The sequence below is a fragment of the Drosophila sechellia genome, chromosome X, assembly GCF_004382195.2.
Source record: "Drosophila sechellia strain sech25 chromosome X, ASM438219v1, whole genome shotgun sequence".
Taxonomy (NCBI): domain Eukaryota; kingdom Metazoa; phylum Arthropoda; class Insecta; order Diptera; family Drosophilidae; genus Drosophila; species Drosophila sechellia.
The window spans coordinates 17,853,664-17,870,619 of NC_045954.1; the positions used below are offsets into that span (position 1 = coordinate 17,853,664).

The 16,956-nt window shown below is 39.4% G+C and overlaps 2 protein-coding genes across 7 annotated transcripts in view; one reads left to right on the forward strand and one right to left on the reverse strand.

Annotated features, from left to right (window-relative positions):
- Nucleotides 1-6: 6 nt before the first annotated feature.
- On the reverse strand, nt 7-2,207 carry LOC6618111 (lymphokine-activated killer T-cell-originated protein kinase). Its single transcript, XM_032724381.1, has 3 exons — nt 1,842-2,207; nt 925-1,283; nt 7-848 (listed from the first exon to the last, which is right to left on the reverse strand). Exons 1-3 carry the CDS (start codon nt 2,099-2,101, stop codon nt 241-243), a joined length of 1,227 nt encoding a protein of 408 aa, XP_032580272.1. The 5' UTR covers nt 2,102-2,207; the 3' UTR covers nt 7-240.
- Nucleotides 2,208-2,827: 620 nt separating this feature from the next.
- LOC6618112 (probable Ras GTPase-activating protein) overlaps nt 2,828-16,956 on the forward strand; it is a 42,225-nt gene continuing 28,096 nt past the window's right edge. The window contains exons 1-4 of one of the 6 annotated variants that reach the window (XM_032726822.1): nt 2,828-3,756; nt 13,241-13,353; nt 13,599-13,625; nt 14,085-14,277. In XM_032726822.1, coding sequence (XP_032582713.1) covers nt 3,678-3,756; nt 13,241-13,353; nt 13,599-13,625; nt 14,085-14,277 — 412 coding nt within the window. In that variant the 5' untranslated portion in view covers nt 2,828-3,677. Of the gene's footprint in view, nt 3,757-13,240; nt 13,354-13,598; nt 13,626-14,084; nt 14,278-15,879; nt 15,897-16,956 lie in introns of those variants that run through there. The other 5 variants (XM_032726823.1, XM_032726825.1, XM_002042374.2 and 2 more) reach the window with 5 other exon arrangements.

A 16,956-nucleotide genomic window follows, 5' to 3' on the forward strand; every position in this document is an offset into this window, starting at 1 on the left:
ACGAAATAGTTTTTGTTCCATTGGGGATTCGATTTATTCGACCACTCTTTTGCTTGCTGAATATGTACAATTTGCTTAAGTGTGTATTCGCGATTTGGGGCTTTAACCGTAATTGATTTGTTCTTACAGGGTAAAAATTATAGCTAGTTAATTGTACATTCAAAACAAAAATGAATCATCTAAGCAAATTATATTCAAGAGGAAGATTGTGGAGTTCGGAGGCTGAGAATGATTATCAGTCTAATCGCTTTCTGTCGCAACATTTGCACCATTGTTCTCCAGGCACTGCCAAATGGTCTTGGCCGCTGGACGATCCTCGCTGAGAGCATTTGTGCACAGATAAAACAGCTCCACGACGCAGTTGTAATCGTCGCTGAGTTGAAAGGCCACTGGCAATGGTGGCCGTGTACCATAGGCGGAATGAAGGTTGTTCAGTGTAAAGTAGGAGATGTCGTTCTCCTTCGTGTCATCATCTTCTTGATCCTCTTCCTCTTCCTTCTCCTCCTCCTCCTCTTCCTTCTCCTCCTCCTCCTCCTCTTCCTTCTCCTCCTCCTCGTCATAATCTTGACTCATATCGTTGTCCGTGTGTTCTTCCATTGCAGAAGGCAGTCCGATCTTCTTTACATCGCTGGAGAAGTCCAACTGTTTGCACTGCAGCTTGTCCGTGTCGGTGGGTAAATCGTGCGAGCTGTCCATAGCCTCTCCCAGTGCTGCATCGAGCTCCAAGGTATGTGGTGGCACTAGAGCAAGGGTTTCGTAGATAACCAGGCCAAAGCTGAAGATGTCTGCCTTGCTGTCAATAACATCCACTTCGTCTATGACCTCCGGGGCGCACCAGAGGTTAGTTCCTAAAATATTAAGACATAAGTGGTTAATTTGACTCAGTGTGAAATTATTTATATCATATGGGGTCAGTAAACTCACCCACATAGCGGAGTCCGGGATTCTTTGGGAAATTAACCTCGCCCTGCTCGTCCAGCGGAAGAGAGACTCCAAAATCGCACAGCTTACAGATCTCAAACTCGCCCTTCACAAGGACATTAAAGGACTTGATGTCACCGTGCATGAGGCGCGCTTCGTTGTGAAGAAAGTCGAGTCCCTGGGCCACGTCCATGATCATCTTATAGGTATTTTTGGCCGGCAACGGGCCCAGATCCTCGTCGTGACGCTCCTCCAATATGGAGCCCAGTGAAGTGGTGCACATTTCGAGTGCCAGTGTGTTGATGCCCTCGTCATTGGTGATAACGCCACGGAATCCCACGATGTTTGGATGCTTCAGTTTGCTGTAAAGTCAGAAGGTGCTGTTTAAAGGAACTCTCAGTTTAAGGGGCAACTATAAAAACAATTCTGCGTAGTGTGCATACAGAAGGCACACTTTACGCAGTCACCTGAAAGTAACTCAATGCCTTGGGAGCAAAAACTACATCTAATAATAGCTTTAATTGCTAGTATGGAGTTCCCGGTTGAAGTGCGATGACTTAGGATCTTACTTGGAATATCTTGTTTGATAATGCTATAAATTTTGTAATTAAATTAAGATTTTTTCGTTTAAGAGATGGGATATATGCAAAATAAAATTTCAAGCCAGAATTTTACGATGATCTATTCAATTTGATGTGATGAGAATTCATAGAGCCTAGATAGCAATGGGTTATTTTAGCGAGCATGGACTGTAGCAGCTCAGCTGTGGGCCACCCTAATGAATTGCTGACCCACATATTGGATCACCCTAGCACACACGCACATTCAGCATCCGCACACGCACACACACATGCATCCACACGCAGGACACTGACACATACTGCCAATTTGAATGAAGTTCTGGATTGGGATGAGCCTACCGCAGGATATCGGCCTCGTGAACAATCCGCTCGTTGAAGAGTGTGTCCTTTTTGACCCGCATGTTCTGCGTGATCCGCTTGACGGCCCAGGGCGAGCGGATTTCGCCGAGACGAGGCGAGCGGTCCAAGCGGTAGACCCGGATCCCAGTGCCGTGGCCCAGGGTCTTCATCATCGGCGAGGGCGGCACGTTGATGGGAGTGCTGCTGTTCTGGACATTCTCCAGGTGCAAATTTCTTAGCTTGCGGCGTGGCGTGTCCATCGCAGCTATAGTAAAATTCAATTAAACCAAAATTAAAGCGACGCGCACAAAACACCGTTTAAACTGTAAATGGAATGCAACAGTGTTAGTGTTGTGTTTGGTCCTAGGCGACAGAGTGACCGTGGCGTCTCATTTGGCTGGAGTTAATCGCGTAATTGATGCTAAGCACAATGTTCTTGTTACTGCATTGTAGAGCACTCGAACTCTATTAAGTTATAGCTTATAAACTTTCGTCTGAAGTAGCTGAAAAACAAAACACGCCTGTTGTTCCAGGGCGCCATGTGGCTGGTCACACTGAATAGTGGAGCGGCGTGCGGTACTAAATATTTAGCCGTTGGCATTCAAATTGCTCCTTCAAAATGCCAGTTAATTACGAATTAACAGCAATGGTATCCAGTTAAATAATGTTGGCAACGAAATTGGAAGGAGTACCCAATACAAAGCCAACAAATAGCCGTATTTAATATATAAAAGTTAGCAACACTATTTTCCATGTTAATAGCGGTCGTTTTGTACCGTTAAGCTTTAAATTAAATATATGACCTTTAGCGAAGATGCGAACCCACACAGATGCGTTTATCCCAGACATCAACCGACACAGAAGTGCCGCATTTTGTTGGTATTATTTTCACACCAACAATTGGCGCGAAAGCCGTGCCAAAGCAGAGATGCGATAAAGAAGAGGAGTGCAGAGAGGCGGCAGTCTGCGGAGAAACACCAGTGGAATCACACACAAGCGCGGCGATTCGAAAGCGGACGTGTGTGAAAATCCAGGCCGCGGGTTTTTTAAAATTTTTTGTTTTATTTTTTCGAGTGCGGTGTGGGAGGGTGTCACCTACAAAAAACACAAAGCGAACAACAACAACTCCGTTAATATTCTGGATCGGGCACACACGCACACCAACATCAAATAAACCGAAATATACACATGCGTTTCGGAGTCGTGATTTAAAAATAATACAAAACACCAGAATTAAATATACGCGCACGCACACATGTAAGGTGCAAAATAAAGTTTCTTTACTGGTTTCGGGTGATAACAACAACAACAAAAAACGTGAATAACTAAAGAAGAAACCGAAAATATAAACGAAAAGAGGAGCCGCAAAATGGCACTCAGCTGTTACGGCGAAAAAACAGCGAAAAACGCCAAAAACATCGAAAATCAGGTGTAGCGAGAGAGGAAAGATGGTGATTAAAACAAAGAGTGGAATTGGAAACGAAATCGTTAAAAATCAAATAATAACAATAACTACAACAAAGGCGGCGGCAACCTGCTCTTGAAATCGCCACAAATCTTGCTTTAATCTTTTGTTTTACAATAACCCCCAAAATCGCCATAAGGCACAAGTGCAATAAAAACCCTAACAACAACAACAGCAAGAACAAACAAAATCAATATTCAAATTAAGCAGCAGCAAAACCAACAACAACTCAACGAGCCGAGTCGATAAGCTAAACGATAAGTGCGAGAGCCAAAAAGGGGAGAAGAGCGCGCGGGAGAAAAGCCGAGAGAGAGAGAGAGAGAGCACAGCATCCACCCAAACCAAATCCACAAAAATACCACCCCCACAAAATGGGACGTCGAACTTATTTAAGCCGGTCCTCAACGATTTCCTACCCCAGCAGAATCGAAGGATGGCTGGATGTCTGCGGTGAGTGGGAGTTACATGTGTACATATAACATCATAGACTTCATAGTGAATACCTCACTAATTTAGGTTTCATAAGACAAATATAGGGTTGTAGTGTACCCTTATTCTATAATAATGAACAGGGTTGTTGAACTAAAGTTTATGGAACCATAAAGTTACTTAGCGGATGCTGCAATCTGGTTCCCTTTATCGAGCTAATGGTTTTCAATGTACGAGTATGTCATTCTTTTAAACCTTAAAGATCCAGATTGGCATAACCTTAAACTAAATGATTGTTTTATTCAACCAATTAATACCATTGAAACCTAGTCTAGATAATAGATAGCTATATAAACATAGTTTTCCCTGGATTTTTAATTATAAACTAAGATTACTTTAAAAGTTAATGGTACCAGTAGATAAGGAAAACATCTGAAGACAAATAAAGGTACCCAAGAGTGCCCACCGTCGGAAAACAAATGTATTTTCTAATCGCAACTCAAAGTAAACAAATAGCTCTAATCTAATTTGCTACTAGGTACCATTAGATACAATTTACTAGATACAATCTTTATGTGTACTGCTGCCAATGAATGCGGCTGAGATTGAAGTTGGCTAAAGAAAGACTTTTAGGAATATACGTTTTATGGTAGTTAAATATTAACCATTACTAAGGAAGCATTCAATTGAGCATAGCTAATTTTCAATGGGAAACTGTGCTTCTGGAGTGCGCCAAACACAAAAGTCAAACCCAGTGACCAACTCGAATTGTTTATCACTTGGCTACACATTTAACACCTTTTTAAAAGTGCATAAAAATTGTGAGGAAGTGTCCATAAGTTGGCTTTTTAATGTGGCAGGTTCATCTGTGGATTTGGCGGGGGGGAAATTCGGATGGAGAAGTTCCCTACCGGCGGATGCGGATGTGGAAGCAATTGCGGATGTGGATGCGGATGTGGGATGTGTGATCTGTGATGTTTGGTGTGGTGTGGTGTGGGCTGTGGGATGAGCTCTCTCGACTTAAGTGTCTTCGTGTCACCTGTGCAAATTCCTTGGCCTGGGAAAAAATACCTTTCCACATTTTTCGGGCAGGTTCATGTTTGTGGAATAGCGTTTTTCCCCGTTATCTCACATTTTACCTGTCGCAGGTTGTCGCTGCCTTAGTTGTTGGTGTTGTTGTTGTTACAGCGAGGGGTTGCTCGTACGTCCCTCGGAAAAAGGTGAAAACACACACACACACATTGCACACTGCAAATACCCAGGCAAATAGACAACAAAGCCCCTGCGCAGGGTCTCTCCTCCCATCGAATGCTCAGGCGACCAAAGTGTCGAAGTTGAAGTGGACATCTTTGAACGGAATCCAAAGATCGTTTCTATTATGTTCATATTCATACTGCTTTTGGAGAGCTAAAGGTAATAGAATCTAAACGTTCAATCTTTTAGCACAACTACTTAGAAATAATACCAATAATAAATAATAAAACTATAACCAATCTATTAAAATATATGCATAAGCTAACAGCTCCGCTTATTTAAACTAATTTGTAATTTACTATTGCTATTTATTATGGAAAACATATTGCAGAAGTTTTTGAAATGAATTGAGTGATTGAAAGCAGTATTGAATAGAAGTATTTAAAGACAGTTAATAAAATCAGCTTAAAAGCTATTATTCCAAAACAATCCAATACATTGAGATATAAATTAAACTTATAATTGGCAAAAGGGTTTCACCACGGCAAATAGTAAATGTTTTTGTCACCTGTGACCGATATGCTCGTGTATATTTGGATTAGCATGGAGCATTGGGGGAACACGTACAGCAGAAATTGGTAATAGCAGACAGCCACACACACACACACACAATCAAACGATCGCGATAAGTGGCAGGAAACAGTAAAAAAGGCTACCTTCGCCTTGAAGGCAACTTCTCTTATTGCCGTTTTCGGATTTCGTTCGCTTGCCTCATTTGCTTTATTTTTCCATTTTATTTTTGTTTTTCTTACCTTTCTGTTACGGTTATTTGCCCGCAGCGGAAGGAAGGTGTGTTTATTTCCAGGTGAACACGAATGTGCGTGCGTGTGAGTGCGTGCGGGTTGGTGTGTCAAGGTCATTGATGGCATTCGATGGTAACCTTTTGCCTCGCCATTTGGCTTCGTCTTTGTGAATGTCTCTCGGACGTTTGTTGTTTTCTAGCAATCGGTTTTGAAGCCCACCTACAAAACTCGGTTAACAAACAAGCGCACAGGCACCGAAACACATGCACAGAGAGAAAAAACGCACGACATCTGTAAATCAGATCATTGGATACTTTGCCATCTTTTTCGTTCAGTGCTCTGCTGTAATTGTGCTAATTTTGTAATTGTAGATATTAGCAATTTATACAAAATTATTATGTCTTTTTGTTTAGTACCATTATACATTTCCACTGTTTGCTTCACTTTAAAATCTACTTGTTAATATTCACTTAATATTCACACTCTTGAGTTGTGAGACTAAATCTGCCTACATTACATTCAACTAGATAAATAAATATTTAAGCATTTAACAATGTTACTAACTTTAATCTTGCACATGATAAATATTAATAAGTTCCCATTTCTGTCAGTGTATTCGAGCTAAGAACAAATCGTAGAAGTTCGATCCATTTGGTTGTTCCTGTTAGTTTTTTTTCTTCATTTTGCTAGAGTTGTTCTTTCGTCTTGCCCGCTGGCTTGACATCATTTCTGTCATGTTTCGTGTTGTAGCTGCCTTTTTATTTGGTCGGTTGTTAGATGACACAGTGAACAATGGCTACAATGATCGATACATGTGTAGTTTTAGGGCAAGTAATCATTTTGAATAGTTGATTATCGATAACTAATGATAACCAATAAATCTAAAATAAAGCTTAGTTGCGTTGCAGACATTCTTCAACCCATAGTGTCCACTGTACTCTGTTAACCCCTCCTGGCTTTCGCTTTGCATGTCACTTGGCCATGTCCAAACGCTTCTTCTTGGCCCGTTCGGTGTGGTTCGACTTGGTTCTTTGGGCTTCGGCGTTTAGAAATTGGTTATGAGGCCTCTTGCGTACAAAGCCAAAGCCAACAGCAGGCAGGCCCATGCCAAAAGCGTTAAAAGGAAGACGGCAAAGAAGAGGAGAAATCGACTGGGCCACAAGGCAGACGGAAAAGCAAAGATTGAAGACTGAGGAGGAGGAGTTGCCATTGGCCACGACAAGCCGATGGAGAAGAACGATAAATGGTGGAGCGACACTCAAGTGTGGAGATGATGGCGTCATTAACTTGGCCAAAAGCTTTTGTCGCTGACACACTTTTTGCCATTGCACTCGTTGTCGTTTTTGTTGGCCAATTCGATTTTTATGGGTTAAAGCGACGCCGTCACCTGCTAACTCTCAAATTGCAGGTTTCAGATACAAATGTATCTCGCAGTTTCTAGTTTTCAAACGCCAGCGATTAGCCAATCTCTCTAAGCTGAAATGAAGAGTGGCTTTAAGCTGGTCCCATACTAAAACTGAAATCAAATAAATTAAAGATGATTAAGACCCCATCAAAAATAATGTCTACAATTTTAAACATAATATAATCTGTCGAGGAAAATTGATATTTTTATACCTTTAACGAGTAATTAGCTGATTTACAACTTATGATTGAAATATGATTAACTTAATGAATAACTATGACTAGAATGGCTATAAAATGGCGTAAGGAACCTATAAAATATATACATTTCGATTGAGTCATTTGTCAAACTCCCTTCCAAATAAATGAATACTTTGATTTGAAAATTGAACGGTTCAAGTTCAATGATCCCCGCCAGCGGATAACTTTCGTTTGAGGAAAACCTTTCCAATTGCAATCCATCCATAATCTGGCTGGGATCTGCCGCCTGGCGAGCTTGACCCACTGCATCTGCTAGAAAGTGAAACATGGTCGTAGCAACATGGGATTACCTGTTCCCCCGTTGTGCGAAAGAGAGCGCGACAGGAAGACGGAAAGAGACGGCGTGCTGTCGGATGGTGGGGGAACCTACTGTAATTTTCTATTTTCAAGTATCGAATGCGTTGCGCTGTCGCCGCTGCAAATGTTGCCCAACAACTTTCTATGAAAAAATTCACTTTTTCCTCCTATGACCAACAACAACAGCAACAACACCTCACCACCTGCGTCTCGAAGTCTACGAAGTTACCAAGTGTTTTGGGGGTCCAAAGCCGGCTTTTTTGTGGGGCTTTTAGCAAATCGAACTCGAACAAATTAACACGTTGCCCCGTCGCTAAAACAAAAGGGAAACTTCAGTGAAAGAAAACCCGTTTCGTTCGTTCCAATAATATACATACGAACATATATAGTTATTTAGTTATTTAGAAAATCCAAACATAGGCGATTAAAAGATGATTGTCCAGCTGGGAGTCGTCGAATTCTGGATTCCCAGCGCATGGAATCACATTTGGGCTTGGGCTGGCAAAACACATGTTCTTCCGCCATCATCACCATCCATACGAATCGAATCCAAATAAGTCTGAGCGGAATGTAAACACATTTTCAAAAGCCAAACAAAAGCCAAATGAAAACAATTCACACCCGAGGAATTCGACTAACAATCCGCAAAAGTGTCGCATTTTCGGCGGCAACGGTTTTTATTTAGATCCTATAGTGTTTCATTTCGGTGCAATCCGTCGCCATTCGCCCTTTAATATGCAGGTATTTATTTTTCTTTCTCGGAAATAAGGTGTCGATTTATCAAAATCGCAATCAGATGTCTGGAAAAACGAAGTATTTCGTTATTATGGCTCACATACATAAATCATAGATCAAACGATGGCAGATATTTTTAGGAATTTCCTTAACTATTAGATATGATATAAGAGCTTATACTCGTACTAACTCAGCTTGCTACAAAGAAATTGTTATAAATATCTCAGTTAAGATAGTATGTATCTTTTCGGAACTTCCACTAAATAAAGCGCTCCAAATCGAAAATGGGATCGTGTGTGTATATAATATGGGCACAAAATGCAACCAAACATTGGCGATGATGACAGATCACAAAGAGCCGCGATTCCCTTTGTCGTATCACCAGAAAATAGATATAAAACATCAACACAACAATGTGGGAGAGAAGTTGGGAAGTTGGACGAAAAAAAGTCTATAAATGAATTGACAAATCAAATGCAAGCAGGTCGCTACTATTACATGATGCGAAATCCAAGTTATGCTATAATTCTGCATTGTTTGGTTTTCGCGGGGGGAGGGGGGATTTGGGGCTCTGAAAAGTGGAACAGCCCCAGTTGGTTTGTTAGATTTGAGTCTCCGGTCTTTTTTGCCTTCTTTTTTTATATTTTTTAAAATTTTTTTTTTTTGCCCGTTTGTTTGTGTTTGATTTTTCGAACGTTTCGCATATTTCCCATAAACCTAATTAAATGCGTTTGTTCGTTCGTTTACGCAACGCATACGATTTGTGTCGGGATTGCGTGCCATCTATATATACATACGTATGTACATATATACACAGATGTCTGGGCATGTAACACGGATATGCATCTGGGTCGGTCGGGTCACCGCCCAAAATGCAACATGTTGTTTTTGGGGGCGTGGTGGGGTGCAGGGGGACACAGGAGATGGGCATGTAGATGATTTGGGACAGCTGCAGCATGCGGAAGCTATAGCCTAAACGGGACACTCAGAAAAAAAAAATACAACAAAATAAATATCCAATAAAATTTGAGATACATTTTCAGGCAAAATGATTACTTTTTAAAGACAGGAAACACAATTTTTGCAAATATTTGATTATCAATATATAAAAACAGTTATATACTGTTTTATGGGTTAAAAAGAGTTAATGAATTGCATTTACGATTTGTATGGCCTTCGAGAAATACTTAATAATGTAATATAATAATATTATTTAGAAAGTTATTTAAAGTATATGTTTATTTTATTAGTAATTGTTATACTCTTTTACTTCGCGAGCAAATGAAATATTTTAAGAACCATTCTATTCAGTTTTTTTTTTGTAAATGCATTTCGAAGGCGTGCTGCCACGCCCCCCCTTTGGTTTGAACAAAACACCAACCGCATGAAAACACACATTTCTTTCTTGTGGTTTAGCTGGCGACAATGGACAAGGGAAACAGCTTGATTTCCCCTCACTCAACACCAACACCCCCACCCCGCGCCCCAGCGCTTTTCCCCCCTCAACAACACCCCCTCCGCCCCTCCGCTAACACCCACACAAACGCACAGATGACGCAGAGAGAATAAATTACTTTAAATTTGTTTTAATTGGCAATGTCTTTTCGTTGCGCCTTAACATTTAATAATTCAATTTGGTGCGATGCATTTTTCCATCGCTTAAGCTGCAGAAAACCACAAAATTATAGTGAATCAATCCGAATTCCGATAAGAGAATGAAAAACTCAATTCAAAAATGTGGGAAATGTACAAGATTCACGATGATGTCATTAATTATGCGCGGTGATAGCGAAATGAAAGAAAAACACAGCTCGAAGATGTGAGAAGTTGTCGGCATGGTAATGAGATAATTTCAATTAGCATACCATTCTTATTGTCAGCTAATACAGTGCGTTTCGCGGCGGTAAGTCGATCGCAGCTTAATTGGAAATTAAACTAATCGCTGTCTCGAACTTCAGTTGAAAGAAACTAGTTCAATGATTAAATGAGTGTTAAAGAGTTAATTAATGGCTTTTGCTTGTTATCATGGCGGTTTATTTCAATATTCAGTTGTTAATTACGCAATGAATCGTTTACCAAATAACATAAATAAATATGTTGATTCACTTGGTTTCATTAAATACATATCTTGAATCACTTATGTACATTTAATAAATTTATCTTTTTCTCAATGAAACAAAAATTAATCAGCACCTAAACATTCCCATGACTAATTAAACATGATTAGGAATTTATTCTTTTGTTGTTCATAATATCAAACTTTTAACTGAATTTCAAAAAAGCTTGCTAAAGTGTATTGAATTAAGATTCAAATTTTCACATTTCATTTGTTAATTGTATACAATTATTGCCACTGACTGCAAACGAATTACGTTGCGAAATTATATTGATTGTTCTTTTAATTTATTGTGAACATTTTCCCATGCTTACAACTGATATTATTCCGGAAAATATTTGCTTAATTATATGAAACGCACTGTAGGTCTTGGGAACTATGTGTTCGACATTCATGACGAGAAGAGGTTTACGTGGAATTAAATCTGTCAGTTGTATCTTATCTTTGTAGCTCCCTGACGGTCATATGAGCACATACGTACACATATACTCATATATACATTAATATACATTAATGCGAATGCCACGGGGAAATGCACTGCGAACCGAAGATAATTCACAGATTGTTCGAATTATTCAAGAAAAGAATAAAAAAACAGAAGCAAATGTTCTTGTTCGAGAAGACAACATTCACAGTACATTTTCCTAATTTAGCTTTTCAAGAAATTAGCAAGGCATCCTTTATAAGATTGAGTTCGAAACTCCTTTTTCCCTCTGTGTAGAATTATTGAAGGAAAACTGTATTGGTGTGGCGGTGGGCGTGGGGGAGGGGGATGGGCATCGTAAACACTTGTTTTTCCACGTTTTCCACGCTCAGATGCCAGCTGATGGCCAAGGTTTGAGTGCGTTTGTCCGTTGGCCAACCGCAAGTCTTCGCTCGCAACCTCGAATCCCCTTCTAAGCCCCACTTTTCAGCCATCCTCCCCTCCCCCTACCTTTTTAGCCCCTCATCGCCACCTGTTGCCATGTGCAGAAAAGAAAAACCGCTGACACAGTACATTGAACTCGAGAACTCAAAAAGCGAGAAATTCTTATGCAAAAAGCAGCAAACACAAAAAAAAAACTAATGTGAAAAAATGAGAAAATTTATAATAAAGAAACAAACGGACAACGAACGTTAAAAAAATAGAGAAAAAATTAACGCAAACTGGCTGAGCAACGACTTCAATTTCGCGCCCTCTCTCTCACTCCACATAGCCCCGTCTCTTTCTGAAGCTTCGACGTCATCGCTCCGCTTGACTACTGCAGTTGTTGTTGTCTTCACAATTACTTACAATATTTATGTTAAATGGGCAGACGGCGCCGGACTTGAAAAATACGCTCACTCGTACGTACATATTGTATGTGAAAAATGATTCGCCGCTTAAATAGGAAAAAAACAGAGAATTGAACGAAGTCAAACTTTAAATACACTGAAACAAATGCAGTTTACCAGGGATAATCAAAATAAATCAGCTTGAACCTTATTTTTATCTTATTTTTAATGTACATAGATTGGGCTTAAATTGCGTTTTTTTTTTATAAATGTAAATTTCATATCTCATGTTAATTTTTGATTCTTGATTTTGATTTTAATTCTTAAGAATATTTCTCCACTCTGATGTTAAGATACAATATTATGATGTACGGATTCTTCACTTACTAAAAAAAGATATCTTATGTACTTATCTAGAATAAGAAGAACATATTCAGAATAAGAAGAGTAAGAATGTGATATGTTTGCAACCGAAATAAATGTATCTAAATCATGATACATCGACTTTGTTAATTTTCTATGATTAGATACGAATTTATATGTACGGCTGCGCAAACTTTTCGAGTTTTCTGTGTAATCCGTGTCACGCCCACATCTCCACGAAGCTAAACTTCAAATTAAAATCATTTTTGTAGCTGCCTCACATTGTTATCTCATAGAGAGGAGAAAGACAAGAAGAATTGAAGAAGGAGAAAGCATGAAGAGGACGCAAACTGAGTGAAACGAACTTTGAGAACTCAGACACGCAAGCTGAAAACTGAAGAACAAAAAAAAACGGCCATTGAATCACAATGCGGTTCAAGTTGGCTAAGCAATTCTCATTGTTTTTTTTGTTAGCAGCTACTGCAGCCTCTTCTTCGTCTTCTAACTCCACCCATTAGATAAATTCTAATGCATATAATTTGCACATTAGAAACGGCATCGCAGTCCAAAGTTGCAATTGGACTGCATTTGCGATTGCAGATGCATAAATAAATAATCTAATCTAGTTTGCTGGCGCATAATTAGAAACACGCATGCGCCACATTTTCCGCGAGGTTTTTGGCACAATTACATGACATCTACATGACGTTTGACGGTGTGCAATTTTGGATTTCGTTTTTTATGACTTCAGCTGCAGTTGAAATGGCTGTTTGTTATATGTTTCAAATCCAATCCAGTTTGCAGATCAGTCATTATATACTTACATTTACTCTGCATTTGAGCGAGTGAGTTGCGTGTAGATAACACGACCATGTCTAGAAAGATGTAAACTTACACGCATTTTACATTTGCTATAGGAAATAATGCCTATAAGTAGGAAGCACTTTTCCAATAGCTGCTTAAGACATTCGCCCACAGGTGGCGCCACTTAGTGATAATGCAGTTAAGATTTAAAAGCGAGACCTAACATTTATTTTATGCTCATACTATAATGTCTTTTTTGTATTTTGTTGTACAGAAACCGAGGGAGAACTAACTCGCCTGATCAAGACGCTTCCCTGGGGTCCTTTATACTGCGTGCTGCAGCAGGACGATCAGACATTCACCGCCTACTGCAGCGAGGAGATATCGGTGAGCACTCCCAGATTGTATTGATAGATATACTAAGATATAGCAACTAACACACACACACACATACTCAAACACCCAGTAAAACAGACATCTAATCGCTTTGTAACTGTTAACATAATCAAGTTCATTGGCTTTGTATTTTCGTCTGTGTATATCTATCCCTGTCTCTCACCACTGCACACTATCGCTAACCAATATGGATGTAAACAAACCGCTACTACTACTATCGTTCTACTAACCTGTAGATATTCCCGGCCACGCCCAAAAAGGAGGTGGGTAGTGCAATACGATGCGGAACTGGAAAACCGCCCATCATAATCGAAAAGACACGTTACTGTTTCCGTTTTTTGAAGTCATCGGTGATTCAATTGAATTGAGGACAGTTATTTAATGTGCAAAAGAAGAATGTAAATGTAAAATCTAAAAGCTTAGATCGCAACATACATACTTTCGAAACTAAATGAAAATTTAAATATCTAAAAACTAAATTATAAAACGAATTCTCATTAAAATACTAATTCCTACCAATCTATATTTTGCTATATGTCTTAAAATTGTGATTTTAATTAACACACATTTTAAGTATTGTGTTGAAGACATATGTATAAAATGTAGAAAGCTTAGAAAAATACCTTTAACTTGTGCTTAAAACGGAAACTGTAATATGTCGTATATTTTCCATATTTCTGGGACATCATGCTTATTATTCTTACAACCTATTTGATCTTCAGCTAGGCGATGTTTGCTACGAGGACATTCCAAGGGTCCGATTGGACCGAGTGCGTCGTCCTGCGAAGGCTTTGTGGGACGGACCGCCGACGTTGGCGGAGGAAAACGAGGATTCAGATTCGTGTGTTGGGGGCAGCGGCGGCATGAGTGGCATCAACGACATCGTGCTGAACACGACGCTCTACAGTGAACTAGGTAAGTAAGAGCTTATGTATTAAAAAGAAGGTGAAGCTGTTGCGTTGTTTTGCAAAACTCATTTAAAATGGCTTACTTTAAAGTATTTTAAGGAAAAACAACCTTAAAGTACAGATCATGAAGAGTTCTTTTAAGTGTGACCATGTTAAATTTAAAAAGGGACAATCTAGGATATTTTGAATCTTCAATACAATAATTTAATTCTCTTGAGTGTAAAGTTAAAAATAGTTATTAATTAATGAAACACAACATGTACGAAAGAAAACAAAGTTTTATTATCTAAAGTGTGATCATGGTCAATGATATGAAGAGGAAATTGGTATATAATAATGGTTGCGATATTAAGAATAGTTCTTAATGAATGACTGCTTTTGTAGATATATCTTAAACAAAGAACTAATTGCATAGGATCTGTTTAAACGATACCATTTCACTTCGGAAGGAAGTGATTCTTCGCTACCCCGATACTGGTATATCACCCTATTCAAGTGTTATGCAATATATATGGCTTCGCGTCAGGTGGATTTGATTTGATTTTGTTGGTGTGGTCAAGCGGGGCTTTAATTGCATTTGACCGGCAAGCGGGCTCATCAGTGCTCATCAGTAATTGCAGTTTTATTTTTTGTTCATGCTTTGCTGTGGGTCCGTAACACTTTTCGATCGTATCTAGAGGTGTGTGTATCTGTGTCTTGGGTTTTTTTCTATGCATTCTGTGTGTGTGAGTAGTCAGGAAATTTGTTTGTATCGTCACGCATGCCGGAGCATTCGGCACAATGGCGAACGGGAGGTGGTTTGGGGTTGGGGTGCCTGCAGTGGGAGGGGTGGGCGTTTTTGGTTTTGGGCCCATGTGGAAGGTGCCGTCCGTGCAGCCGACACTTCCGTCGATGGCGAGATCGTTTCGGTTCTATTGCTCGACTGTGGTGTGTGCGGCAATCTATAAGATGTGTGGCTCATTAAGAACGGATACATTTTAATCCCCCTACCCATTTACATTTAGATCCCAAAGTAAAGCGTCTTTTCAACGGATGCACATAGTAAGTAAGTCATCTGTTGATAACGTTTTGATGCGTGATCGCCATGGCGAGCACATTTTTGCACGTACAATATTCATTGAATAAATATGGATTAAGTACATACATATATGTATATTTTTGGAAGCGAAAACTGCAACTGCAACTGCAAAACTGCAGAACTTTGTAAAGAAACATGTTTATATGTAGATGAAAGTTGTTGGTTTTTTGGTATTCATTCTGAATTTCTCCGCAGCATTTGCATGTTTTCTTCTTCTCCCTTTCTCCGCTTCCTCCACCTCCACCTTCACCTCCTTCTCCAACACTTCCCCTTTCTCCACCTCCGCGCTTTCTTCCTCTTTGCGCGTTCTCTGTTTGTTCCGCCTTGCCAAACGTTCCCATCAATGGAGCTCGCAGTTTGTGGGAGAAGGGGTTGCGACGTTGCGCATGTATTTCTTGTGCGTTTTGCTTTGTGCTGTTCCGATTCGATTCGATCCGTTTCGTTCCATCTCATTTCGTTTCATTTCGTTTCGTGTTTGTTGGTGATTTCTCAGCGGTTTTCAGTCGATTTTAAGCTTCCGGCGCAGGCGGTTCAATTCGCTACGTTCGGTTCGTGGCTATTGTTGTTATTATTTAGCTAACAGTTAACAATTCAAAATTAGTGGCCTGGCTTGGCTGAGAGAAACGTTTATCATTAGTATACGAAGTTATGCGTTTAATCACATATGTATATTTTTTTAAATATTTTTTTTTTGGCTCAAGTGAATATCGTATGGTGGCTAGAATGGAAAATGGCTGAAAACATGGCTAAACTATGCGGGCCGTGCTTGTATCTGCGTGCGTGTGCGTTGCGAATTCGAAAATGTTCTAAAAATAAATGCAAACAAAAACAAACAGAATGTGAAAATCGTACGAAAAAATATATACAAAACAAAAATACAAAAAAAAAAAAAAACTGGGCAACTACAAAGGCAAACTTGCGAGTGCAAAACCCCCAGCGCCCCCAAACCCCCCTCGCCAAGGAAATAACCCCGCCCCGGCATTCTGACATAGCTCATCATCATCGTCTTGGCCATATTATTTGAGCAATATAAGCAGCCAGACGACAGACACCGCTGCACAGGAAACATTTCTTTTCTAGATCGTTTCAGATACATTAATTCGTCATACTCAAAACTATTACAATGTTTGTACTTTGACGTATATTTATTGAATACTTTTGTCTTAAAGTTTTACACTTTGAAGGATTTTAAGATCATTATTATTAAGTTTCTGCACAGGAAAGCAATACGATCGTAAAATGCGTTTTTAAGTTCAAATAATTTGTATAGCATGGGTTTTGTTTTACTTAAAATGTTATACAAATTAAATATAATATTTAAATATTTTTTTTATGGCAATACGATCTTAAAATGTTTATTTTCTACAACAATTTGTTTATAATTGCGTTCCATGGGCGTTTTTTTTTTATTTTTTTTTGGGTGCACACGAAAAGACACCAAATTGAGGCAAAAAGAAAGGAAATAAGAAAAGAGAGGAGAAAAATGTAAACTAAATTAGGGAAATGAGCGCTTGACACCGTTTCAAGGGACACCGGAAAGTCACGTTGTTGTTGTTTCAGTTACTTTTGTATTTTTTGGTTACTGTAAACCGTTTACGGCCATAATCG